Here is a 27,621-nt window from a genome sequence, read left to right on the forward strand (position 1 = left end):
CAAGAGTGTTTCAGGATTGTTTCCCAGTATACATGTGTAAGTTAGAATGAGATAATATAGCACAAAAAATACAAGAAGATAAAAAACACCATGATTAAAAACACACACACAATAAATATAAATACGTAATATATACACAGATTGATTGTATGTCCATAAAGTGACACTGGGCACAGGAGTGCCTGTACGTAAGGCGACTGACAGGAAATGATAAAGTAGTGGTGGTAGGGGCTGTGGAGGGATGGGTTGGTGGGTGGAGATGTTAACCAGCCTTGCTGCTTGGGGAAAGTAACCGTTTGGGTCTGGTAGTCCTGCTACTGATGCTATCCTCCCTGATGGGAGGGGGACAAACAATCCATGAGCAGAGTGAATGGGATCCTGCATGATATTACTGGTCCTTCTCTAGCACCTTTCTGTGTATATGCTGTGGTCCCATTGAAGAGCCTTTCTGTCTGCTGCAGTGCAGTGCTGGTGAATCCACTTCTCTGATCCTTCATAACCAGGCCTAGGGTAATGGACATACACGGGTCTGCTGAAAGCTAAACCAACAAACTGCTGGAGGGACTTAGTGAGTCAAACAGCACCTGCTGGGGGCCACACATTTTAATTCCACATCCCATTCCCATTCTGACATGTCTATCCACAGCCTCCTCTACTGTAAAAATGAAGCCACACTCAGGTTGGAGGAACAACACCTTATATTCCGTCTGGGTAGCCTCCAACCTGATGGCATGAACATTGACTTCTCTAACTTCTGCTAATGCCCCCCCCCCCCCGTACCCCATCCGTTATTTATATACACACATTCTTTCTCTCTCTCTCTCCTTTTTCTCCCTCTGTCCCTCTCACTATACCCCTTGCCCATCCTCTGGGTTTTTCCCCCCTCTCCCTTTTCCTTCTCCCTGGGCCTCCTGTCCCATGATCCTCTCATATCCCTTTTGCCAATCAACTGCCCAGCTCTTGGCTCCATCCCTCCCCCTCCTGTCTTCTCCTATCATTTTGGATCTTCCCCCTCCCCTCCACCACTTTTAAAGCTCTTACCAGCTCTTCCTTCAGTTAGTCCTGACGAAGGGTCTCGGCCTGAAACTTTGACTGTACCTCTTCCTAGAGATGCTGCCTGACCTGTTGCGTTCACTAGCAACTTTGATGTGTGTTGCTTGAATTTCCAGTATCTGCAGAATTCCTCGTGTCTCTGTTCTTGAATTCAATCTCACGGTTGATGAAGGCCAATGCACTGTATGCCTTCTTAACCACGCAGTCAACCTGCGCAGCAGCTTTGAGTGTCCTATGGACTCGGACCCCAAGATCCCACTAATCCTCCACACTGCCAAGAGTCTTACCATTAATACTATATTCTGCCATCATATTTGACCTACCAAAACGAAACAACTCACACCTATCTGGGTTGAACTCCATCTGGCACTTCCAGCCCAGTTTTGTATCTTATTAGTATCCTGCTGTAACTTTTGACAGCCCTCCACACTATCCAAAACACCCCCAACCTTTGTGCCATCAGCAAATTTACTAACACATCCCTCAATTTTCTCAACCAGGTCATTTATAAAAATCACGAAAAGTAAGGATCCCAGAACAGATCCCTGAGGCACACCACTGGTCACCGACCTCCATGTAGAATATGACCCACCTATAACCACTCTTTGCCTTCTGTGGGCAAATCAGTTCTGGATCCACAAAGCAATGCCCCCTTGGATCCCATGCCTCGTTACTTTCTCAATGAGCCTTGCCTGCGGTACCTTATGAAATGCCTTGCTGAAATCCATATACACTACATCTACTGCTCTACCTTCATCGATGTGTTTAGTCACATCCTCAAGAAATTCCATCAAGCTCGTAAGGAATGAGTTATCTTTGAAAAAGCCATTCTGACTATTTCTAATCATATTATGCCTCTCCAAAAGTTCATAAATCCTGCCTTTCAGGATCTTCACCATCAACTTACCAACCATTGAAGTAAGACTCACTGGTCTGTAATTTCCTGGGCTATCTCTACTCCTTTTCTTGAATAAGGGAACAACATCTGCCACCCCCCAATCCTCTGGAACCTCTCCCATCCCCATTGATGATGGAAAGATCAGTGCCAGAGGCTTAGCAATCTTCTCCATTGCCTCCACAATAGACAGGGGTACATCTTGTATGGTTCTGGAGACTTATCTAACTTGATACGTTCCGAAAGCTCCAGCACATCTTCTTTCCTAATATCTACATGCTCAAGATTTTCAGTCTGCTGTAAGTCATTCCTACAATCGCCAATGTTCTTTTCTGTAGTGAATACTAAGTACCTCCGCTACCTCTTCCGGTTCCATACACACTTTTCTACTGTCAATTATCCTTTGGCTATTCACATACTTGTAGAATGCCTTGGGTTTGTCCTTGATCCTGCTCACCAAGGCCTTCTCATGGCCCCTTCTGGCTTTCCTAATTTCATTCTTAATCTCCTTCCTGCTAGCCTTATAATTTGCTAGATCTCTATCATTGCCTAGTTTTTTGAACCTTTTGTAAGCTTTTCTTTTCTTCTTGACTAGATTATCAACAGCCTTTGTACATCATGGTTCATGTACCCTACCATCCTTTCCCTGTCTCTTTGGAAAGTACCTATGTAGAATGCCAGAATATTTGCCACGTTTCTGCCATACCTTTCCCTGAGAACATCTGCTTCCAATTTATGTTTCCAAGTTCCTGCCTGATAACTTCATATTTCCCCTTACTCCAATTAAACACTTCCTTAACTTCTCTGTTCCTAACCCTCTCTAATGCTATGGTAAAGGAGATAGAATTGTGATCACTATCTCCAAAATGCTCTCCCACTGAGAGACCTGACACCTGACCAGGTTCATTTCCCAATACCAGATCAAGTATAGTCTCTCCTTCAGTAGGCTTCTCTACATATTGTGTCAGGAAACCTTCCTGAACATACCTAACAAACTTCACCCCATCTAATCCCCTTGCTCAAGGGAGATGCCAATCAATATTGGGGAAATTAAGATCTCCCATCTCAGCAACCCCATTATTATTGCACCATTCCAGAATCCATCTCACTATCTGCTCCTTGATGTCCCTGTTACTATTGGGTGGTCTATAAAAAACACCCTGTAGAGTTATTGACCACTTCCTGTTCCTAACTTCCACCCACAGAGACTCCGTGGACAATCCCTCCATGACTTCCTCCTTTTCTGCAGCCCTGACACTATCTCTGATCAACAGTGCCACACCCCCACCTCTTTTGCCTCCCTCCCTGTCCTTTCTGAAACATCTAAAGCCTGGCACTCTAAGTAGCCATTCCTGCCCCTGAGCCATTGAAGTCTCTGGAATGGCCACGACATTGTAGCTCCAAGTACTGATCCACACTCTAAGTTCATCCACTTTGTTCATGATACTCCTTGCATTAAAATAGACACATTTCAAACCATCAGTCTGAGCGTAACCCTTCTCTACCACCTGCCTCTCCTCCCTCTCACACTGTCTACAAGCTTTCTTGATTTGTGAGTCAACCACTCCTTCCTCTGTCTCTGCAGTTCATTTCTCACCTCCCAGTAGTTCTAGTTTACACTCTCCCCATTAGCCTCAGCAAACCTCCTTGCCAGGATATTAGTCCCCCTCAGATTCAAGTGCAACCCATCCTTATTGTATGGGTCACACCTGCCCCAAAAGATGTCCCAATGATCCAGAAATCTGAATCCCTGCCCCCTGCTCTAATCCCTCAGCCACGCATTTATCCTCCACCTCACTCTATTCCTATACTCACTGTCATGTGGCACAGGCAGTAATCCCAAGATTATTACCCTTGTGTCCTGCTTCTTAGCTTCTTTCTAACTCCCAGTAATCCGTTTTCAGCACCTCCTCCCTTTTCCTACCTATGTCGTTGGTACCAATATGTACCATGACCTCTGGCTGTTTACCTTCCCACTTCAGGATATTGCGGGCCCTGACACCTGGGAGGCAAGCTATCATCCATTTTTCTTTCCTGTGTCCACAGAATCGCCTGTCTGACCCCCTAACTATGGAGTCCCCTATCACTGCTGCCATCCTCTTCCTTTCCCTCCCCTTCTGAGCCACAGGGCCAGACTCTGTGCCAGAGGCGTGACCACTGTTGCTTCCCCCAGGTAGGTTGTCTCCCCCAACAGTATTCAAAGAGGAGTACTTATTGTTAAGGGGTTATTGATATAGATAACAAGTAATGGACCCAGCACCAAATTCTGCCACACACCACTTGTCACAGGCCTCCAGACCACTACCACTCTCTGGCTTCTCCCACAACGCCAATTCTGATCCAACGTACTACCTCATCCAAATGCCAAGCGACTGAACTTCCTCGATTAACACCCCATTCAGGACCTTACCAAAGGCCTTGCTAAAGTCCATGTCGACAGCATCCACTGCCTTGCCTTCATCAAGTTTCCTGGTAACTTTCTTAAAAAACTCAGTAAGATTGGTTAGACGACCTACCAAAGCAGTGTTGATTTTCAGATTCAGGTTTAATATCCCCAGCACATATGTCATGAGATTTGCAGCAGCGGTACATTGGAATACATTATAATAAAAAATGTAGATTACATTAAGTATACGTATATTAAGAAAGTTAAATTAAATAAGTAGTGCAAATAAAAAAATAGTGAGATAGTATTCATGGGTTCCAAGTCCGTTCAGAAATCTAATGGTTGAGAAGAAGCTGTTCCTGAATGTTGAGTGTGTGCCTTCAGGCTCCTGTATCTCCTCCCTGATGGCAGCAATGAGAAGAAGGCATGTCCTGGGCGAAGGGGGTCCTTAACGATGCACAGCGCCTTTTTGAGGCATCACTCTTCTACGATGTCCTGGATGCTGGAGAGGCTGGTGCCCATGATGGAGCTGACTGAGTTCACAACTTTCTACAGTTTATTTTGATCCTGGGCAGTGTAACCCCCCATCTCCACGCGCCCCCCCCATCCCAAATGGTGATACAGCCAGTTAGAATGCTCTCCATGGTATGTCTGTAGAGATTTGCAAGTGTCTTTGGTGACAGAACAAATCTCCTCAAACTCCTAATGAAATATAGCCACTGTCATGCTTTCTTTGTAGCTACATCAATATTTTGGGCCCAGGATAGATCCTCAGAGATATTGACACTCAATAACTTGAAATTGCTCACTGTTTCCACTTCTGATCCCTTGATGAGGACTGGTGTGTGTGTGTGTGCCCTTGTCTCACCATTTCTGAAGTCCAGAAGCAGATCTTTGGTCTTACTGGTATTGAGTGCAAGGTTGTTGCTACGACTCGACTCAACCAGCTGATATATCTCACTCCTGTATCCCTTCTCGTCATCATCTGAAATTCTGCCAACAATAGTTGTATCATCAGCAAATTCATAGATGGCATTTGAGCTGTGCATAGCCACACAGCCGTGGGTGTAGAGAGAGAGGGAGTAGAACAGTGGGCTAAGCACACATCCCTGAGGTGTGCCAGTGTTGATTGTCAGTGAGTTGGAGATGTTATTTCCAATCTGCACAGACTGTGGTCTTCCAGTTAGGAAGCTGAGGATCCAGTCGCAGAGGGAAGTGCTGAGGCCGAGGGTCTGTAGCTTTTCGATCAGAACTGCAGGAATGATGGTGTTAAATGTTGAGCTGTAGTCAATAAACAGCATCCTGACACAGGTATTTGTATTGTCCAGGTGATCCAAGGTCATGTGAAGAGCAAATGAGATCACATCCACCGTAGACTTATTGTGATGATAGTCAAAATGCAGTGAGCCCAGGTCCTTGCTGAGATAAGAGTTAATTCTAGCCATAACCAACCTCTCAAAACACCTCATTACTGTGGAGCTGGAAATTCCAGCATCTGCAGATTTCCTCGTGTTTGCGTCATTACTGTGGATGTGAGTGCTGCTGGACAATCGTCATTAAGGCAGCTCACCCTGCTCTTCTTGGGCACTGGTATAATTGTTCCCCTTTTGAAGCAGGTGGGAACTTCCGACTGTAGCAATGAGAGATTGAAAATGTCTTTGAACACTCCTGCCAGTTGGTTGGCACAGGTTTTCAGAGCCTTACCAGGTACTCCATCGGGGCCTATCACCTGGCAAGTGTTCACCCTCTTAAAGACAATCTGACATCAGCCTCTGAGACTGAGATCACAGGGTCACCTTGTGCTGGAGGGATTATTATAGTGGTAGTTTTATTCTCCCTGTCAAACTATGCATAAAAGACACTGGGTATGCTCCAATTCTTCGGCACCTCACCCATCGCAAAGGGAGTTTTAAATATCTCTGATAGGTGTTATGTTTTGTAACTCCAGAAACTAAATGAAAGAAAAAGACAACAGCTAGGGATAATGTGTCTACTTAGTTTCATTTTCTTTCGTGAGGTGCTTACATATGATGTGGTGATGTAATGACCTCTGCCATTCATGCTCTTTTACATCTAACCCATAATGAATTAAACAAATTACTCAAACATTCCTGAAATATTGAATACACTACACTCATCCTTGCTTAGCTACAAGTTCCAACTCTACATAGAATGCATCTCAACTCAGATATATGACACATTGCTCCCTCATCATCTTATATAGATGTACACAGTATATGATATAATACATCTACTATGTAGACATCCATGCATAGTAAACTTTAAATTGTCCCATTCAGGCCGAGAGGTTTAATCACTGTGTAGAATTCTTACTCTTGTGGGATAATGTCTTTCCTGACCAGGCAGGGCCACTGCTTGGCAGGTGAGATTTGAGGCTGTGAAACTATCTCATGTACTTTATACTTTATTGTCGCCAAATAATTGATACTAGAATGTACAATCATCATAGTGATATTTGATTCTGCACTTTGCACTCCCTGGAGTACAAATCGATAGTAAATATTAAAAATTTACTATTTTTTGCTTGGCAGGTGAGATTTGAGGCTGTGAAACAATGTCATGTTCAGAGGCTTCCTCTGTGGCGGTTGTAGGATTTGACAGTGGGACTGCAGCAAGTGGTTCTGACAGCTCTGGGCACGTCCTCTCTAACAATTGACTCTGCTCTCCTCAGCTGGTCGATGTGTTGTTGACAGATGGTATCAGATGCAGTCTCCACTGTGTAAGACAGCGGTCCATAACCACCGGGCCGCAGAGCATGTGCTACCGGGCCGCGAGGAAACAATATGAGTCAGCTGCACCTTTCCTCATTCCCTGTCACGCACTGTTGAACTTGAACATAGGGTTGCCAACTGTCCCGTATTTGCCGGGACATCCAGTATATTGGGCTAAATTGGTTTGTCCCGTACAGGACTGCCCTTATCCCGTATTTCCCCCGCTAAGGTAGAGCGTTCCTATGAAACCTTTCGTGCCGAAATGGTGTGAAGCGAAGAAGCAATTACCATTCATTTATATGGGAAAAATTTTGAGCGTTCTCGGACCCAAAAAATAACTTACCAAATCATACCAAATAACACATAAAACCGAAAATAACGAACACTAACATACAGTAAAAGCAGGAATGATATAATAAATACACAGCCTATATAAAGTAGAAATAATGTGTGTACAGTGTAGTCGGGAAGATGAAGGCAAAACCGATTTGTGGGGGAAAATTCGGCATGTATGCGCATGCGCACACATGTGCTCACGCAAGGCTTCATGGTCATGGTAGTCTTTCCTGGGGTAAAGTGTCCTGGGATTTGACTGCTACTTTTGTTCCTCATTTGGGAGTGAGAAAGTTGGCAACCCTAACCGTAAAAGACATGTTGAGGTGAGTTTAATCCTACTTGAACACCCCCCCGTCCCCCCGGTCGGCCAGTCCGCAAGAATATTGTCAATATTAAACAGGTCCGCGGTGCAAAAAAGGGTGGGGACTCCTGGTGTAAGAGAGTGGCCCAGTTGTGTTCATAAGGCTGATTTATACTTCTGTGTCAAATTGACGCCCTAGGTACAGTATTACCGCGAACCCTACACAGAGCCTACGCGGATCCCTACGCCATAGCCTGACGCGCACCTCTCCCAAAGTGTAACTACACATCGCGGCAATGCAGACCGCAACAACTGTGATTGGTCCGCTTGGTAGCATCGCATTTCCTCCTGCGCTGCAATAGTTTCCCATTGGGCGACTGAAGGGCAGGGAAGGAACTCTGGCTGCAATGCTTTCCATAAAGCTTTACAGACCTCCGAAATTATGGAGGACACACTTCGCTTTTACAAAAAAAGATACTCGCTTTAAACTTGTCTACCCGGAGAAAGACTACCATGATCATGAAGCCTTGCACGGGTAGGTGTGTGCGCATGCGCCACATGCCGGAATTGCAGAGCGACACAGACACACCAACGCACAAGTATAAATGCTCACAACGTGCGTAGGCCACTTGCATAGGTTACAGCGTCCATTTGACGCAGAAGTATAAATCAGCCTTTAGTCTTTCCCAGTAAACCCTTTTGTTGACCTCTGTGGTCCCTTGTCAGGACTGCTTGTCCAGGAGTGAAACATTGAACCTCCTTGTTTGAGGAGTCTCAGTTTGTCTCAGCTGTTTGTCTTGTATACTCTTTCTGAGATTGGGTTTGAGGAGGTCCGTGTGTGAGTGTGAGTGCAAAGAATGACTCGGGAACAGCATAGCTGGTGAGTTGTTGGTTGTAGAGTGTGCTGAAATGTGATATGCAAGGAGAAAATTAGTGAGCTTCTGATTCGGTGTCAGTGCAGTGTGTTCTGCTGACATTGCTCACAGTGCATTCTTTAGACACTGGACAAGCCTTTCCACCAAGCCATTTGTAGCTGAGTGTTATGGTGCAGATGAAGCACAGTAGCTAGGTTTGGCAGGAAACTGTTATAGTAATTGACAAATCCTAAAAAGGGCCACAACTGCATGGCCTTGTGGCAACCACCACTGCTTGAATTTTCTCAGCACACTGGTGTAATTCTTGTGCATCAATGGTGTGACCACAGTAAGTGATGCTTGGTTTAAAAAATTCACACTTGTTGTGTTGTGCTCTGAGCCCATAATTTTCTAATCTTTTTAATACTGTCTTGAGATTTTGGAGGTGTTCATTGTCATCCTTACCGGTAACAATGATGTCATCCAGGTGACACTAAGTGCCTGGGCAGTCTTGCATCACCTGGTCCATACCTTTCTGCCGAGTGCAGCTACAGATGCTGCTCCAAGAATAAGCCTGTTATAGCGATGAAACCCTTTATGAGTAGTTATAGTGAGAGACACTTTGGACTCTTCTTCCATCTCCATCTGTACATAGGTCTCAGCTAAATCCATTTTGCTGATGTATTTCTCTCCAAAATGGTTTGCAAAGATATTCTCTATCCTGGGCAGAGGGTATTGATCTACTTTCAATACTGTGTTGATGGTGACGCTAAAATCACCACATATCCTGACAGACTTATCCTCCCTGGCTGCTGGGAACACTGGTGTTGCCCATGGACTCCACTCAATCTTTGCAGGAATTCCTTCAGCTTCCATGTGACCTAACTCACTGGCTGCTTTATCATGGATGGTGTAAGGAAGCAGAAGGGCTTTGTAAACTTAGACGTGGCATTTCCATTTAGGAGTCTTTTTCCCTTGATATGTTTGAATATATATTTATTCCTTGAACATTACTGTGGCATTACCCAGTCCCTTTCTTAATTCACTTTCTGTTGACTCCATTGCAGGGGATGTTGCATGGAAATGGTGGGTCGATCTCCAATCAGGTTGTCACCAATCTAAGCAAACTGTATTAAGTTGTCACCAGTCTAAATAAACTGTATTCTTTTCCACCAAATTCACACAGTAACACAGGCACTTACTTTTCATTGGCCATTTCATTTTCTTCAAAATACTGCTAAGTTCATTCAGTATACATCATCCAGTTACCTGTTGTGCAATTGAACACAATCGAATCTATCTTTCTGATATGGCCAGCCATTTCCGCTTTTTAAAAAAATTGTTATTATTATCACCCAGTACTCTCTGTTTATGAACCCATGAACTTCATCCATTTTCTGCCTTTTTTTTTAACTAGACCATCTCTCTCACCATCTGAAGCAACATATGAGTACGCTGTGCTTTTTAAAAATTCAACAGGCAGGGGGTCAACTCAGATTTATTATAACGTTTCCTCAATGCCACTGTTATGTTTTGTAATTCCAGAAACTAATTTAGAGAAAAACAGGGAGCCAGAAATAATGTGCCTACTTTTCTCTTTAGTGAGGCCCTAAATGTGGTGGCATAACAACGTATGCTATTCATGTACTTCTTACATATAACCTTTAATGAATTATGTAAACCAACAAAGAATGCTTAATCAAACAATATTAATATTACTCAATCATTACTGAAAACTTAAATACACCAGTGTTGTCACTAAACAACAGGAATTCTGCAGATGCTGGAAATTCAAGCAACATACATCAAAGTTGCTGGTGAACGCAGCAGGCCAGGCAGCATCTATAGGAAGAGGTGCAGTCGACGTTTCAGGCCGAGACCCTTCGTCAGGACTAACTGAAGGAAGAGTGAGTAAGGGATTTGAAAGTTGGAGGGGGAGGGGGAGATGCAAAATGATAGGAGAAGACAGGAAGGGGAGGGATAGAGCCGAGAGCTGGACAGGTGATTGGCAAAAGGAGATACGAGAGGATCATGGGACAGGAGGTCCGGGAAGAAAGACAGGGGGGGGTGACCCAGAGGATGGGCAAGAGGTATATTCAGAGGGACAGAGGGAGAAAAAGGAGAGTGAGAGAAAGAATTTGTGCATGAAAATAAGTAACAGATGGGGTACGAGGGGGAGGTGGGGCCTTAGCGGAAGTTAGAGAAGTCGATGTTCATGTCATCAGGTTGGAGGCTACCCAGACGGAATATAAGGTGTTGTTCCTCCAACCTGACTGTGGCTTCATCTTTACAGTAGAGGAGGCCGTGGATAGACATGTCAGAATGGGAATGGGATGTGGAATTAAAATGTGTGGCCACTGGGAGATCCTGCTTTCTCTGGCGGACAGAGCGTAGATGTTCAGCAAAGCGGTCTCCCAGTCTGCGTCGGGTCTCGGCAATATATAGAAGGCCACATCGGGAGCACCGGACGCAGTATATCACCCCAGTCGACTCACAGGTGAAGTGATGCCTCACCTGGAAGGACTGTTTGGGGCCCTGAATGGTGGTGAGAGAGGAAGTGTAAGGGCATGTGTAGCCCTGAATGGTGGTAAGGGAGGAAGTGTAAGGGCATGTGTATCCGTGTAAGCGGAACAAGTGCTACACATGCCCTTACACTTCCTCCCTTACCACCATTCAGGGCCCCAAACAGTCCTTCCAGGTGAGGCATCACTTCATCTGTGAGTCGACTGGGGTGATATACTGCGTCCGGTGCTCCCGATGTGGCCTTCTATATATTGGCGAGACCCGACGCAGACTGGGAGACCGCTTTGCTGAACATCTACGCTCTGTCCGCCAGAGAAAGCAGGATCTCCCAGTGGCCACACATTTTAATTCCACATCCCATTCCCATTCTGACATGTCTATCCACGGCCTCCTCTACTGTAAAGATGAAGCCACACTCAGGTTGGAGGAACAACACCTTATATTCCGTCTGGGTAACCTCCAACCTGATGGCATGAACATCGACTTCTCTAACTTCCGCTAAGGCCCCACCTCCCCCTCGTACCCCATCTGTTACTCATTTTTATGCACACATTCTTTCTCTCACTCTCCTTTTTCTCCCTCTGTCCCTCTGAATATACATCTTGCCCATCCTCTGGGTCACCCCCCCCGTCTTTCTTCCCGGACCTCCTGTCCCATGATCCTCTCGTATCCCCTTTTGCCTATCACCTGTCCAGCTCTCGGCTCTATCCCTCCCCCTCCTGTCTTCTCCTATCATTTTGGATATCCCCCTCCCCCTCCAATTTTCAAATCCCTTACTCACTCTTCCTTCAGTTAGTGTTGTCACTGCAATTTCTGCACTAGTCTCCCGCAAGGTCTAAGGGAATGCCTTGTCAGGCCCTGAGGATTTATCCACCCAAATTTGTCTGAAACACCTCCTCCTCTGTAATCTGTATAGGGTCCATGACCTCACTGCTGTTTTGCTTCACCTCTATAGACTTTGTTTCCATCTCCTGAGTAAATACAGAGGCAAAAAAAGATTAAGATCTCCCCTGTCTCTTTTAGCTTCATGCATACTGTAGGTGACCACACCGATCTTCAAGAGAACCAATTTTCCTTTGTCATCCTTTCCCTCTTAATATCCTGTATCTGTTAAAGCCCTTGGGGTTCTCTTTCATCATGTCTTCTTTTAGTCCTCCTGACTTCCTTCGTAAGTGTTCTCTTGCATTTCTTATACTCCTCAAGTACCCTGTGGGACCTTTGTTGGTTCTTTAACTTTCCTCAACTGGCCAAGATAAGTTAAGGTGGGATAAGTCATGTCAAGTCATTAGACCAGATTTTACTGGATTTGTCCTGGTGTATGTTGATATATGTCATTCCACTTTACCATCAATTCTCTACAAGTAAATAATATCTAATTTATTTCTTTCTGTTATATGCAGGAGCAATATTTGAGTAAATTGGCCAATATTTGTCTTTAGAAGTAGAAAGCACTGGAGGTTCTCATATTTTTCATTGTTCTGGTAACAGCTGACTGGTGTTTAAACATAATCACTAAGAGATGTCATTGCGTTCTATTGTTAACTTCAGCACAGCAAGATTATAAATGTGCTTATCCAAAAATAAAAGCTAATTGTGATTTTTACTACATCACTTTGTATTATTCCAGCAACACCTGGGCGCTTGTTAGGCTGAGTCCTCAGAGATATTGCATGCCACCTCCTAATCTCCACCGAGTCCTTGCTAAAGTGACACCCTTTCCAATCCCAACCACTCCACCACCCCAGATTGGATCCCTGACCTTTAGCTCTCTTTCTCCTGCCATCCCAGATCTAGTCAAAAAGCCAGACTGCAATTTTTGAAGGTAAGTATGTAATACCAGTTCAGTAGCACGTAAAACCCTGGGTGCAAGAGAGCTTTGCAACAGTGGGTTAATGTCTGAAATGATGTTCAGTGAACACATAACATACCTTTAATAGTGCATTTTGATTTCCAGGCCCATATCTGTCCTTTTATCAGTCATCCTCAGACTGCTGGATTTTATTTGCATAAAAACAAAGAATATTGTAATGCATTTGATTAAACTCTTGGATGAAATAACAGTATGATTTTTTTTGTTTGACCTACTTGCTAATAATATGTTGATTTTTTTCCTTTTCTGTCGAAGTTTTAAACTGCTACTTTGCTTTTCTTAACAAAGCTGTTATCAAGTATCTCTTTGTGAATAAATAATTTAAAATGCACCAATCCAGTAAATCTGACCAAAAATAGAAATGCATGTACATATGCTTCTTGTACAGTGGGCTAAATTATAGTATAAAATATTTTCAGTTTTTAAATGTTTCTCTGTAAATAACCAATGATCGTTTGTCCTGATGTCACACAAGATTACTGATCTCAATTATTCATTGCAAAACAACTAAAATGAATTTCTGGCAGATTTGAACATGACAAAATGCAATGATCAAACACATTGAAAATGTGCAGTTCAAAGTAAATTTATTATCAAAGTACATATATGTCATCCTGTATACAACTCTGAGATTCATTTTCTTGCAGGCATGTACACTAGTTGCAAGAAGCGCAATAGAATCAATGTAAGACCGCCCCAGCCAATGTGCAAAAGACATCAAACTGTGCAAATACAAAAATAATAATAATAACAAATAAATAAGCAATAGATATTGAAAACATGAGATGAGTCCTCGAAATGAGTTCATGGGTTATGGGAACAGTGCATTGATTGGGTGAGTGAAGTTATCCCTGATGGTTCAACAGCTGAGTGGTTTGGGGGTAATAACTGTTCCTGAACCTGGTGGTGTGGATCCTGAGAGTCCTGTACCTTCCCAGTCTCTGGGGATCTGAGATGATAGATACTGCTTTCATGTGACACTTTATCAAATGAATCATGTTTCTGGCTTGCATCTTTAGTTCTATTCATTCATGACAAAGATAGCATTTGGAACATAGAACACATACAGTACAGGCCCATTGGCCCGCAGAGTTGTGCCAGCCCTTCAAGCGACTCTGAGATCAAACTAACTATTCCCTCCCACATAGCTCTTCATTTTTCTTTTATCCATGTGCCATTCAAGAGTCCCTTAAATGTCCCTGTTGCATCAGGCTCTATCACCGACCCTGACAAGGTGTTCCATGCACCCACCTCTCCGTGCTTAAAAAAGCTCACCTCTCACATTCCCCCTATACTTTCCTCCAATCACCTTAAAGTTATGCACCCTCATGCTAGACATGTCCACCCTGGGGACAAGTCTCTGGCTATCTATCTGATCTGCAGATGTGCTTCTTTTCATCCTGTGCAGCTCTATCACATCACCTCTCATCCTATTTTGCTTCAAAGAGAAAAGACATAGCTCTCTCACCCTATCCTCATAAGATACACTCTCTAATCCAGGCAGTATCCTAGTAAATCTCCTCTGCACCTTCTCTAAAGCTCCTACATCTTTCCTATAATGAGGTGACCAGAACTGAACCCAATATTCCAAGTGTGGTCTAACCAAAATTTTACAGAGCTGCAAAATTATGTTGTGGCTTTTGAATTCAATCCCTCAATTAATGAAGGCCAACATATCATATGCTTTCTTAAAAGTCCTTATCAACATGTGCGGCAATTTTGAGGGATCTGTGGATGTGCATCCAAGGCCCTCTGTTCCTCAACACTGCTAAGAATCCTGCCATTATTTCAGTATTCTGCCTTCAAATCCAACCTTCCAATGTGAATCACTTCACACGTTTCCATACTGAACTTTATCTGTCAGTTCTCAGCCCATCTCTCCATCCTAGCAATGTCTCATTGGAATGTTAGGGGAACTTCTACACTATCGAAAACAACACCAGCCTTCATATCATTTGCAAACTTAATAACCCACTCTTCCACTTCCAAAGCATTTACGAAAATCACAAAGAACAAGGTTGCCAGATCAGATCCCTGCAGAACACCACTGGTCACCTACCTCTATCTGCTACCACCCTCTGCTGTCTCTGGGCAAGCCAATTCTGAATCCATGTTGGCAGATTTCTCTGGAACCCAGGCTTCCTGACTTTCTGAATGATTCCTGCCATGAGATCCTTGTGAAATGCCTTTCTAAAGTCCATATGCACCACATCCATTGCTCTGCCTTCATCAGTATGTTTTCTGACTAGCTCAAAGAATTCAATCAGGATCACAACTCATGACTTGCCCCTCACGAATCCATGTGGAATATTCCTAACAACAGGAATTCTGCAGATGCTGGAAGTTCAAGCAACACACATCAAAGTTGCTGGTGAATGCCGCATCTTGTTCCCATTCCAACCTCACTCCTTCCGAACGCTCTGCTCTCCACTCCCTCCGTACTAATCCTAACCTTACTATTAAACCCGCCGATAAGGGGGGTGCTGTTGTAGTCTGGCGTACTGACCTCTACCTTGCTGAGGCACAGCAACAACTCGCGGATACCTCCTCTTAGTAACCCCTCAATCGTGACCCCACTAAGGAGCACCAGGCCATTGTCTCCCACACCATCACCGACTTTATCCACTCAGGAGATCTCCCATCCACTGCTACCAACCTTATAGTTCCCACACCTCGCACTTCCCGTTTCTACCTCCTACCCCAGATCCACAAACCTGCCTGTCCTGGCAGACCTATTGTCTCAGCTTGCTCCTGCCCCACCGAACTCGTTTCTGCATACCTCGACACGGTTTTATCAATCATTGTTCAATCCCTTCCTACCTATGTTCATGACACTTCTCATGCTCTTAAACTTTTCGATGATTTTAACTTCCTTGGCCCCCACCGCTTTATTTTCACCATGGATGTCCAGTCCCTATATACTTCCATCCCCCATCAGGAAGGTCGCAAAGCTCTCCGTTTCTTTTTGGATTCCAGACCTAATCAGTTCCCCTCTACCACCACTCTTCTCCGTCTAGCGGAATTAGTCCTTACTCTTAATAATTTCTCCTTTGGCTCCTCCCACTTCCTCCAAACTAAAGGTGTAGCTATGGGCACCCGTATGGGTCCTAGCTATGCCTGCCTTTTTGTTGGCTTTGTGGAACAATCAATGTTCCGTACCTATTCTGGTATCTGTCCCCGACTTTTCCTTCGCTACATCGACGACTGCATTGGCACTGCTTCCTGCACGCATGCTGAGCTCGTTGACTTTATTAACTTTGCCTCCAACTTTCACCCTGCCCTCAAGTTTATCTGGTCCATTTCTGACACCTCCCTCCCCTTTCTAGATCTTTCTGTCTCTATCTCTGGAGACAGCTTATCCACTGATGTCTACTATAAGCCTACTGACTCTCACAGCTATCTGGACTATTCCTCTTCTCACCCTGTCTCTTGCAAAAATGCCATCCCCTTCTCGCAATTCCTCCATCTCCACCGTATCTGCTCTCAGGATGAGGCTTTTCATTCCAGGACGAGGGAGATGTCCTCCTTTTTTAAAGAAAGGGGCTTCCCTTCCTCCACCATCAACTCTGCTCTCAAACGTATCTCCCCCATTTCACGCACATCTGCTCTCACGCCATCCTCCTGCCACCCACTAGGAATAGGGTTCCCCTGGTCCTCACCTACCACTCCACCAGCCTCCAGGTCCAACATGTTATTCTCTGTAACTTCCGCCACCTCCAACGGGATCCCACCACTAAGCACATCTTTCCCTCCCCGCCCCCTGCTTTCCACAGGGATCGTTCGATACGCGACTCCCTTGTCCATTCGTCCCTCCCATCCCTCCCCACTGATCTCCCTCCTGGCACTTATCCTTGTAAGCAGAACAAGTGCTACACATGCCCTTACACTTCCTCCCTTACCACCATTCAGGGCCCCAGACAGTCCTTCCAGGTGAGGCGACACTTCACCTGAGAGTCGGCTGGGGTGATATACTGCGTCAGGTGCTCCCGATGTGGCCTTCTATATATTGGCGAGTTCCGACGCAGACTGGGAGACCGCTTTGCTGAACACCTACGCTCTGTCCGCCGGAGAAAGCAGGATCTCCCAGTGGCCACACATTTTAATTCCACATCCCATTCCCATTCTGACATGTCTATCCACGACCTCCTCTACTGTAGAGATGAAGCCACACTCAGGTTGGAGGAACAACACCTTATATTCCATCTGGGTAGCCTCCAACCTGATGGCATGAACATTGACTTCTCTAACTTCCGCTAATGCCCCACCTCCCCCTCGTACCCCATCCGTTATTTATTTTTACACACACGTTCTTTCTCTCACTCTCCTTTTTCTCCCTCTGTCCCTCTGATTATACCCCTTGCCCATCCTCTGGGTTCCCCCCCCCACTTGTCTTTCTCCCTGAGCCTCCTGTCCCATGATCCTCTCATATCCCCTTTGCCAATCACCTGTCCAGCTCTTGGCTCCATCCCTCCCCCTCCTGTCTTCTCCTATCATTTTGAATCTCCCCCTCCCCCTCCCCCTTTCAAATCTCTTATTAACTCTTCCTTCAGTTAGTCCTGACGAAGGGTCTCGGCCTGAAACGTCGACTGTACCTCTTCCTAGAGATGCAGCCTGGCCTGCTGCGTTCACCAGCAACTTTGATGGAATATCCCTAATCAGTTTATGCTTCTCCAAATTCTCATAAATCCTGTCACTCAGAATCGTCTCCAATAGCTTGTCCACCACTGATGTAGCCTCAGTGGGTTATACCAAGGTTATCCATATTCCAGGATTTTCCTTACTACCTTTCTTGAAAAAAGGAATAACGTTTGCCACCCTCTAATTGGTACTACTCGTGACCAGTGGGGATGCAAAGAACATCGCCAAGGTGCAATAATCTCTTCCCTCACTTCCTGCAGTAACCTGGATATACCTTGCCTGGCTGTTGTCTATCCTAATGATTTTCCAAAGTTCCAGCACATCTTCTCTCTTAATGTCAATATGTTTCAGCATATTAGCCTGTCCTATGCTGACTTTACATTTGTCAAGGTCCCTCACACTGGTGAATACTGAAGCGAAGTATTCATTTTAAAGGCCTCCCCCGCCTCCTCCCATTCCAGATACAGGTTTCCTCTTTTCTCCTGATTGGTCATACCCTCACTATAGACTTCCATCTGTTCTTCAAGTATCTGTAGAATGCCTTGGGGTTTTGCTTAATCCTACTCGCCAAGGCCTTCTCATGTCCCTTTCATGCTCTCCTAAGTCCATTCTTAAACTCCTCCCTAGCTACTCTGTAATTATACAGAACCCTGTATGATCTGGCTTACTAAACCTTTCTTTTTTCCTGCTTCTTTCTTTGACTAGATGATCTGCATCTCTTGGCAGCTAAGGTTCCTTCACCGTTCCTTGCTTCAGTGGGACAAATCTACTCAGAACCCCATGTACATTCTCCCTCAACAACTTCGACATATCTAATGTGCATTTCCCTGAGTACATTTGTTCTTAATTCATACATCCAAGTTCCCACCTCATAGCACCATAACTTACCCTCCCCAGTCAAATATTTCGCCATACCGCCTGCTCCTAATCCTGTCCTATGGTGGTGGTCAGGGACTTGCGGTCACTGTATCTAAAATGTTCACCCACTGAGAGATATGTCTCCTGACCAGGTTCATTGCCTCGTACCCCATCCAGTATGGCCTTTCCTGCAGTGGGCCTGTCTACACATTGTGTCAGGAATCCCTCCTGGAGACATCTCACAATTTCTGGCCCATCTAAACCTTTTGTGCTAAGGCAGTGTCAATCAATATTAGGGAAGTTGAAGTCACCCATGACAACTACCCTGTAATTTTTACATCTTTTAAAAATCTGCCTCCCAATCTGCAGCTCAGGGTCTGTGTTGCTAGTGAGGTATTGTGGTAGTCTATAGAATACTCCCAGTAGAGTGATTAATTCTTTCTTGTTTCTGACTTCCACCTACACTGATTCAGTAGACAATCCTTCCTTTCTGCAATTAGGAGACTACTTCTGATTAGCAGTGCCACTCCCCCACCTCTTTTACCTCCCTCCCTGTCCATTTTGAAACATCTAAGCCCCGGAACATCCAGCAGACATTCCTGCCCTTGTGATGACCAAGTCTCTGTAATGGCCTCAACATTGTAGTTCCACGTACTGATCCATGCTCTAAGTTTATCACCTTTGTTCCTGATACTTCTCACATTAAAATACACATATTAGTCACGATCCCGACCGTTAATTCCTCATATTCTCCTAATTCCCTTTTCCCCATGTTCTCCCAGGCGCCTTGATTGCGACAAACCTGATTCTCATCTAAACCTGCAGCACAAATATCCCGGCTTTGCATCCACTCATGGCCAGATCGCTGCTTCAGCCAGTGTTGTTGTTCATGTTCTAAGCAGCTTAGAATTGTGTATTCTAAGTTTTGTTTCTGCGCTGTTTGCCTGTGTTAACCCTGTCTCTGGGCCGCTTAGAGTTGTGTATTCTAAGTTTTGTTTCTGCGCTGTTGTTTTCCTGGGTTAATTCTGTCTCTCCGTGTCAACAGAAGCATTGCATGCCGCCTGTCTTCCCGTCATCCTCCCGCCTGCTGTTCTCCTCAAGCCACGCTCGCACCCTGCTCTGCCTCGTTCCACCACTCACCTACACTCTCCATTGGCTCAGTGGTTAAACGCCGCGTTCTCACCGTAGCGATCTGCGTTCGATCCCCGGTCAAGCCTCGCTCACTCCTTGGCTTTCCTCTGCCTAATCCTCGCTCCCTGGCCTTCCCTGTAATCATTAAAAAAACAGGCTTTAGATTACTCTACCTCCATGTCAGTGTCCTGCGTTTGGGTTCACCCGTTCTCCGCAACAATATTTCAACTAATCCAGCTAACTGCAATTACTGCACGCCCTTTCCATTCCCTTTGCTGCCTCACAAACTCTCTACATGCTGCATTACCTTTACATCAACTGCCTTATCCTCTGACCTATCATTTTGTTTCCCATTTCCCTGCAAACTAATTTAAACCCTCACAAACCACTCTATCAAACCTGCCCGCAAGAATATTAGTACCCCCAAGTTCAGGTGTAACCTAGCCCTTTTGTACAGGTCATACCTTCCCCAGAGGAGATCCCAATGATCCAGATATCTGAACTCTGCTACCTACACTTTTCTTCAGCTGCCAAGTCATTCTATTCTTACCCTCACTGGCGCTTGGCATAGTCAGCAATCCAGAGATTATCTCCCTTAAAGATCTGCTTTTCAGCTTCCTACCTATATTTTCTCTCAGGACCTCATCCCTTTTCCTACTTTTGTCATTGGCAAATATGTACCATGACTTTTGGCCTCTCCCTTAAGAATGCTGTGGACTCAATCTGAGACGACCCTGACGCTGGCAACTGGGAGGCAACATACCATCCTGAAGACTCTTTCATGTCCACAAAGTCTCCTGTTCCCCCACCCCATCCCAAACTGTTGAATCTCCTATTCTACCACTTTTGCTACTAAGCCACAGAGCCAGACGCAGTGCCAGAAAGCTGGTCGCTGCAACTTTCCCCTGATAGTCATCCCCCAAACATTCCACTTATTATTGAGTGGAATGGCCACAGGGTTACTCTGCAATATCTTTCGCTCTCCTGACAGTCACCCAGCTACCTGCCTCCTGCAAATTTATCATGACTACTTTCCTGTAGCTCCTGTCTATCACCTTCACATTCTCCCAAATGAACTAAATGTCATCCAGCGCCAGCTCCGTCACCTAACCCAGTCTGTAAGGAGCTGCACCCAGATGCTCTTCTCATAGATGTAGCAATCAGACAGACTGAAGATCTCCAAGATCTCCTACATCTTCCACAAGTAGCACACCACTGACCTGGGATCCATTCTCACTCCTTGCACGAGGAGCACGTCGCTGACCTGGAATCCATTCTCACTACTTACATGAGAAGCATGTCACTGGCCTGGGATCCATTCTCACTCCTTGCATGAGGAGCATGTCACTGACCTGGGATCCATTCTCACTACTCTAGCTGGGCACTGATAGACAAAGAAATATAAACCTGACAGAAACCTCAACCTCTGTCTCTCCTATTGAGTGAAAACCTCTGTTCCCCACTCTAATCCTGTCCCACTCCAGTAATGGCTGCTCCCACAATGGCCACTCCACTTAAACCCTTCTATTCTTGTCAAGTGCCTTTAACCCAAGCAATCTTTATCTCTACAGAAAGTCCCATCTGGCCCCACTCGCTTTTTAAATTTGGCACTTAAACTCGACAAGCAACTGTCTGTCCAATGTCCATCTCTGCAGAACAGTTCCGATCACTTTTTAAATCAGTTGTTCACAATTTCTAATGATTAAAATCTGTGACTGCAATTGCTCTGAATTTGAGCTGTTTGACCTTCCTTGGGACATTTTCTGCTGGATATGGCTTCAGTCAGTGGAGGGATTTCCCTCTGTTAACCATTAATTATAACTTTACAAGGGCTGCTTCTTAATACACTCAATAATGACAAAGCCAACCAATCTCATTTTGCCTCCTGAATTGAGTTCCATAACAATGTTTTGACAGAACTTCAATTAGACTTGAGCGTGAGTAAGCAATATAGTGATTTGAAACTTGTCTGGTGCGCGATAAGATTGTGCCTGGTCTGAACTCCACTCTTCTGCTTTGCCCCATTCGCTTGATTTCTCAAAAGTCTAAAAATATCCTGTATCTCTCTTAGCTTTGTACATATTTAATGATGCAGCCTCTGCAGCTCATCAGGGGAGAGAACTCTAAAGATTCACAACTTTTTGGGAGAAGTTTTTCATCACTTCCTCATATCAGATCAGATGTAACATCCTTCAAGAGGGTAAACCCTCACAAGTCATCCGTGTACGTGGTTAGACACTGAAAGCCTATGTTGTTGCTGGAGTGTTCAAGGACATTTTCAACCTCATTCTGCTGCTTTGGAGGTTCCCACCTGCTTCAAAATGGCATCAATCATACCAGCACCTAAAGAGAGTAGGGTGGGTTGCCTCAGAGTCTATCACCCAGTAGCACTCTCATCTATTGTGATTAAGCACTTTGAAAGGTTGATCATGACTAGAAGTAGTTCCTGCCTGAGCATGGAGCTGGACCCACTGCAATTTGCCTTCTGTCACAACAGGTCAACAGTGGATGCAATCTCACAGACTCTCCACTTGGCCTTAGACCAGCAGGACAACAGCAACACTTACATCACGCTGCAGTTTATTGATTACAACTTGGCATATTCAACACCATCATCCCTTCACTACTAATCAACAAGCTTCAAAACCTGAGCTTCTGTACCTCCCTCTGCAACTGGATCCCTGACTTCCTTATCAGGAGATCACAGTCAGTGTGGATCAATAATAATATCTCCTCCTTGCTGACAGTCTCCACAGGCACACCTCAAGGATGTGAGCTTAGCCCACTGTTCTAGTCTCTCTTCACACACACCTGTGTGGCATTTGTAAATTCACTGATGACACAACTGTTGTTGGCAAAATCTCGGATGGTGATGAGGAGGTGTACGGGAACAAGATAGATTGGCTAGTTGAGTGGTGTAACAACATCAGCAAGATCAAAGTTTTGATTGTGACTTAAGGAAGGAGAACACACATCAGTTGGCAGTGGAAAGGGCGAGCAACTTCAAATTCCTAGCCATTGACATCTCAGAGGATCTATCCTGGGCCCAACGTATTGATGTAATTACAAAGAAGGCACACCAGCAACTATACTTCATTCAGAGCTTGAGGAGACCTGGTATGTCACAAAGATTCTAGCAAATTTCTACAGATGTATTCTGAGCAGTTACATCATTGCCTTCTATAGAGACTCCAATGCACAGGATCCAGAGGTGCTGTAATCTCAGCCAGGTCCATCACGGGCACAAGCCTTCTCATAATCGAAGACATCTTCAAAAGGCAGTGTTACAAAAAGCAGCATTCTTCATTAAGGACCCTCACAATCTGGGACATGGCCACTTCTCCCTACTACCATCAGGGAAGAGGCACAGGATCCTGAAGACAAATATTCAACATTTTAGAAACAGCTTCTTCTCCTCCACCATCAGATTTCTGAACAGTCCATGAACCCGTGAACATCGCCTCACGGTTCCTGTTTGGCAATACTTATTTATTCTGTTTCTTATCATCATTTTAAAATATTCTTACATCTTGCACTGTTACTACAAAATAAAAACATTCACCACATATGTATGTCGTTGATAATATACCTGTTTCTGATTCTGAAATGTGTGCCCTTTATCCTGAGACTGTGCACCCTAATTAGAATTATATACATTTCAATTAAAATCACCCCTTATTCTTCTGAATTCCAGAGGCAATCAGCTCAATCTGCTTAAGCAGTCATCATACAATAACCCTTTCAGACCCAGTCAAATTTCTTCACACCTTCTCAATGCAAGTAAATTGTTCTTTTAATTAGGATACCAAAAATTGACACTGAGCTCAAGATGTGGCCTCAGGAAAGCCTGCACAGTTCGTGGATAACCTCCTTACTTAAAGCCAATAGCAACACACTTTTGCCTTCCTCATTGCTATTCAATATTTGTATACTGTAATTGATTGACTGATTGATTTTTCCTTCTATATCATCTATTGCATTGAACTGCTACTGCTAAGTTAACAAGTTTCACAACACATGCCACTGATAATAAACCTGATTCCACTTCTGCTTTACTCCTCTGCTCAATTTTACAAGGGTATCAAGGTTTCTCTGAACACCTGGACTTGTTAATCTCAAAGCATATCAGTAATATTTGGCTTTTCAATTCTTCCTACCAAAGTGAAACACTCACATTTCTCTAAACTTTACTCCATCTGCCATGGTTATTTTTCATTCACTTGTTGAAGTTATTTTGGAAATGTTTATGTCCTCCTGACAACTTACTTTTGCTTGTACCTTTCCATTATCAACACTCTCAGTACAATACCGTTACATCATCTATTCTCCATTTGTGTCAGGTAGCCAATCCTCTCTCCATTGTAACAAGCAGTATTATCTTATGTCAATATTGCTCCTTTTGGAATAATCTTCCATGTGATATTTTATCAAATCCAAATGCACTGCAAGATACAGCGCTGGTCTTATTACGATTTATTGAAAATGTTTAAAAATATATGGAACTGAGACATGCATTTAGTTAATTAATATTTATTGATACACTTACTGTAGGAATTAAAGCAAAAGATCTATCTTATATATTGGACCATATATAGTGGATACAGCAGGCAAGAATTAGATTCAAATTTACCTTTGGACTCAATGACAAATAAATTGAGGAACTCCTTAGCCTGCATAAATTCATAAAATATTTAAGGCTATAACACAGAGGAGCAGAATTTGGGCCAATTGGCTCATCAAGTCTGCTCTGCCATTTGATTATGGCTGATTTAATTTTCCTCTTAACTCCATTCAGCTACCTCCTCCCCGGAACCATGGACACCCTTACTCATTGCTATTCAAGAACCGATCAACCTCTGCTTTAAATATACCCAATGACTTGGCCTCCACAGCCATCTGTGGTGATGAATTCCATACATTCACCATCCTCTAGCGAAAGAAATTCTTGTTCATCTCTGTTCTAAAGGGATATCCTTCTATTCAAATGCTGTGCCCTCTGATCCTAGACTCCCCCCAATAACTGAAACATCCTCTACAAGCCCACTCACTCTTCACTTTTCAATATTTGGTAGGTTTTAATGAGACTCCTCACCCTCATCCATTCTTCTAAATTCCAGTGAATACAGGTCCAGAGCCACCAAGCACTTCTCAAACATTAAGCCTTTTCATTCCAGGGATCTTTTTCTTAAACCTCTTCAGGATCTTTTCCAATGACGCAATTTCTTTCTTAGGTATGGGGTTCCAAACTGCTTGCAATACTTCAAATACAGTCTAATAAATGTCTCAGCACTATGTTATTGCTTGAAATGAATGCTAATATTGCATTTGCCTTCCCTACTACCAACTCATCTTGCAAGTTAACCTTCAGGGAATCTTGCACGAGCACTCCCAAACCGCTTTGCGTCTCTGATTTCAGAATTCACTCTCAGTTTAGAAAATAGTCTGCATCTTTATTTCTTCTACCAAAATTCGCTTCCCTACACTGTATTCTATGTCTTTGCCCATTCTCCTAATCTGTGCAAGATCCTCTGAAGATCCTGGTTCCTCAACACAACCTGCTCCCCAGCTATCTTTGTTATCATCTGTAAACTTGGCCATAAAACCCTCAATTCCATCATCCAGTCACTTCTACTATAAGAACTGGGAAAAAGTTTTGAAAAAATCAGTTTTAAAATCTCATTCATTCAGTCTTCTCAGTACTCTGAGCATGTTGGAGTAGCTCATAGAGCAAACATAGCACCTGTTTTTTATACAAAGCTGTGAAAATCCTCATCAGATATGGTGATAACCAAATGAGAGAGTATTACAACTCTATGACCACAGTTATTCAACAAAGCTGCACTCATCCTTGATTGTTAAGGGAATTTTCGAAATGGTCTTTTATTTGCTGCTGCTACTAAATGGCTCAATTATCATTAGTGATCAGGGACAAATTTCTCTCCTACTAACTCACTGAATTTTGATTTTTCAGATGAACTCTGCCTTTTAGAATTGAGATAATTTTTGATTTGTTCAGATGCCAATCATAGATCTCAGAGTCCTTTCATGTGAAAGCTTTATATAGGCAGTTGAAATCTCTCGCTTTGCCTTCTGCATTCTTTCAAAGTGAAATAAATTTATATATTTTTAATGGGTAACAGCTACACTAAAATAATGATCTGAGAAACGTTGGACCAATGGATGAAGGTGTCACTGACGCCCAGCCAGGTAAAGTGAAGGGCTAAGAAGCACTATGTTTAGCCCAATAGAATAAGTTAACTAACTTTTTTTTTCTCTCCACTCCTGTAGGATTCCACAGTTTATGAAACTGAAAATAAGATTTTACATGTGGTGAGTTCTTTAAAATTATATTCATTTTGCTATCTCATGCTTATCGTTCAAAATTTGTTTTATTTTATTTCATATCTGATTAAGCAAATTTGTTCCACTTCCTAATCACAACAGCAGCATGAGTACAGTAGTAGGCCATTTGGCCCCTCAGCCTTATACCTCCAATAAACCAGACCATTGCTGATCTGCACCCCAGTCCAATTTAACTCTTGTGGGTCAAGGACCTATCCCTAAGCCTTCAACACGTATCTCCATTCTCGAATCTAGAGTGGAGTGCTTCTATAAAGTGGCTGCAAGAACAAGTTAGAGGCAGGGCATCCTGTAGCATATGAATAAACGCAAACAACAGGAATTCTGCAGATGCTGGAAATTCAAGCAACACACATAAAAGTTGCTGGTGAACGCAGCAGGCCAGGCAGCATCTCTGGGAAGAGGTGCAGTCGACGTTTCAGGCCGAGACCCTTCGTCAGGACTAACTTCGAAGGGTCTCGGCCTGAAACATCGACTGCACCTCTTCCTAGAGATGCTGCCTGGCCTGCTGCGTTCACCAGCAACTTTTATGTGTGTTGCATATGAATAAATGGCGGGTTTCTGGGGCCTTTCCATTGAGTGCAAGCTATGAGTCAGATTCAGATGGGAATCTTCCACCTGTCTGCAGGAGCAAAGATCCAACAATATTTGAAGACCAACAGCATTGAGGGGAAAGCAACTCACTTCTGGGCAAAAAGCGACAGGAAATAATACTGGCCTCATCAGCCATGTCTACATTCAGTGAATGAATATAGAATCCAGTCAACCTGCAAGACAAGTTACATAAATAATGACAATGCAGGTTTATTCTTACAGTAAGTTTTAGGATAAATTGCGTGCGGTTGGAATATTTCATGGGAAGGAAAGGTGTCACTTTAGACCAGATTGCATATTCTGATACTGCAGTTTGAAAATTCTGTACTCAACATTGCTATTTATTGTTTATATTTAGCACAGTTAGAAAAAAAATTGGAGATATCGGAAATGTGAAATAAAAATAGAGAATGCTGTGAACACTCAGAAGGTCAGGCAGTGTGTGTAGTGAGAGAAAAACAACTGACAGTTTTGGTCGAAAGCCCTTTGTCACAACTAGGAAAGAGAGAAAATGGAGACAAAAAAGAAGACGTTAACTAGTTTTGCTTTCTTTCCCAGTTCTGATGAAGGTTGAAACATTAACTCAGTTTCTCCATCCACAGATGGTATCTGACCCTCTAGGCATCCCCTGCATTTTGTTTTTACTTGGAAATGTTGTATCGAGCAGTGACAAAGTCATTGTCTTAACACAAATACACATATTCACAGTGGGAATGAAAAGCTTGCAGCAGCATTAAAGGCATATCATACCAGATGCACAACGTTCACATGGAAAGCAGAAACACAATATTGACAAGAACACAAGTAGAACAAAAGAGAAGACAACCACCACTGCAGTACAAAGTGATCCGAATGGCTATTGTGTTTGCTACACTGAAGTAGAGATTAGGGTTTTGAAGATTAGTCCAACAACAAAATAGTTGAAGGGAAGTAACTGTTTGTGAATTTGGTGGTGTGAAACTTCAGGCTTCTGGGCAATGGTGGCTGCAAGAAGATGGTATGAGATGGCAAAGATAATTTCATCGGTGGTCTAGTCAATGAACTTCTGTCTGAAGCATCAATGTAAATCTCCATGCAGCTGCTGTGTGAC

The 27,621-nt window shown here is 43.8% G+C and overlaps 1 protein-coding gene across 1 annotated transcript in view; it reads left to right on the forward strand.

Moving 5' to 3' along the window:
- Positions 1-27,621, forward strand: part of si:ch211-26b3.4 (connector enhancer of kinase suppressor of ras 2) — an 841,707-nt gene that overhangs the window by 371,876 nt on the left and 442,210 nt on the right. Inside the window, exon 5 of the mRNA XM_063060466.1 lies at positions 25,866-25,907. Coding sequence (XP_062916536.1) covers positions 25,866-25,907 — 42 coding nt within the window. The remainder of the gene's footprint in view (positions 1-25,865; positions 25,908-27,621) is intronic.

The sequence above is a fragment of the Mobula hypostoma genome, chromosome 10, assembly GCF_963921235.1.
Source record: "Mobula hypostoma chromosome 10, sMobHyp1.1, whole genome shotgun sequence".
In the NCBI taxonomy this organism is placed as follows: Eukaryota; Metazoa; Chordata; class Chondrichthyes; order Myliobatiformes; family Myliobatidae; genus Mobula; species Mobula hypostoma.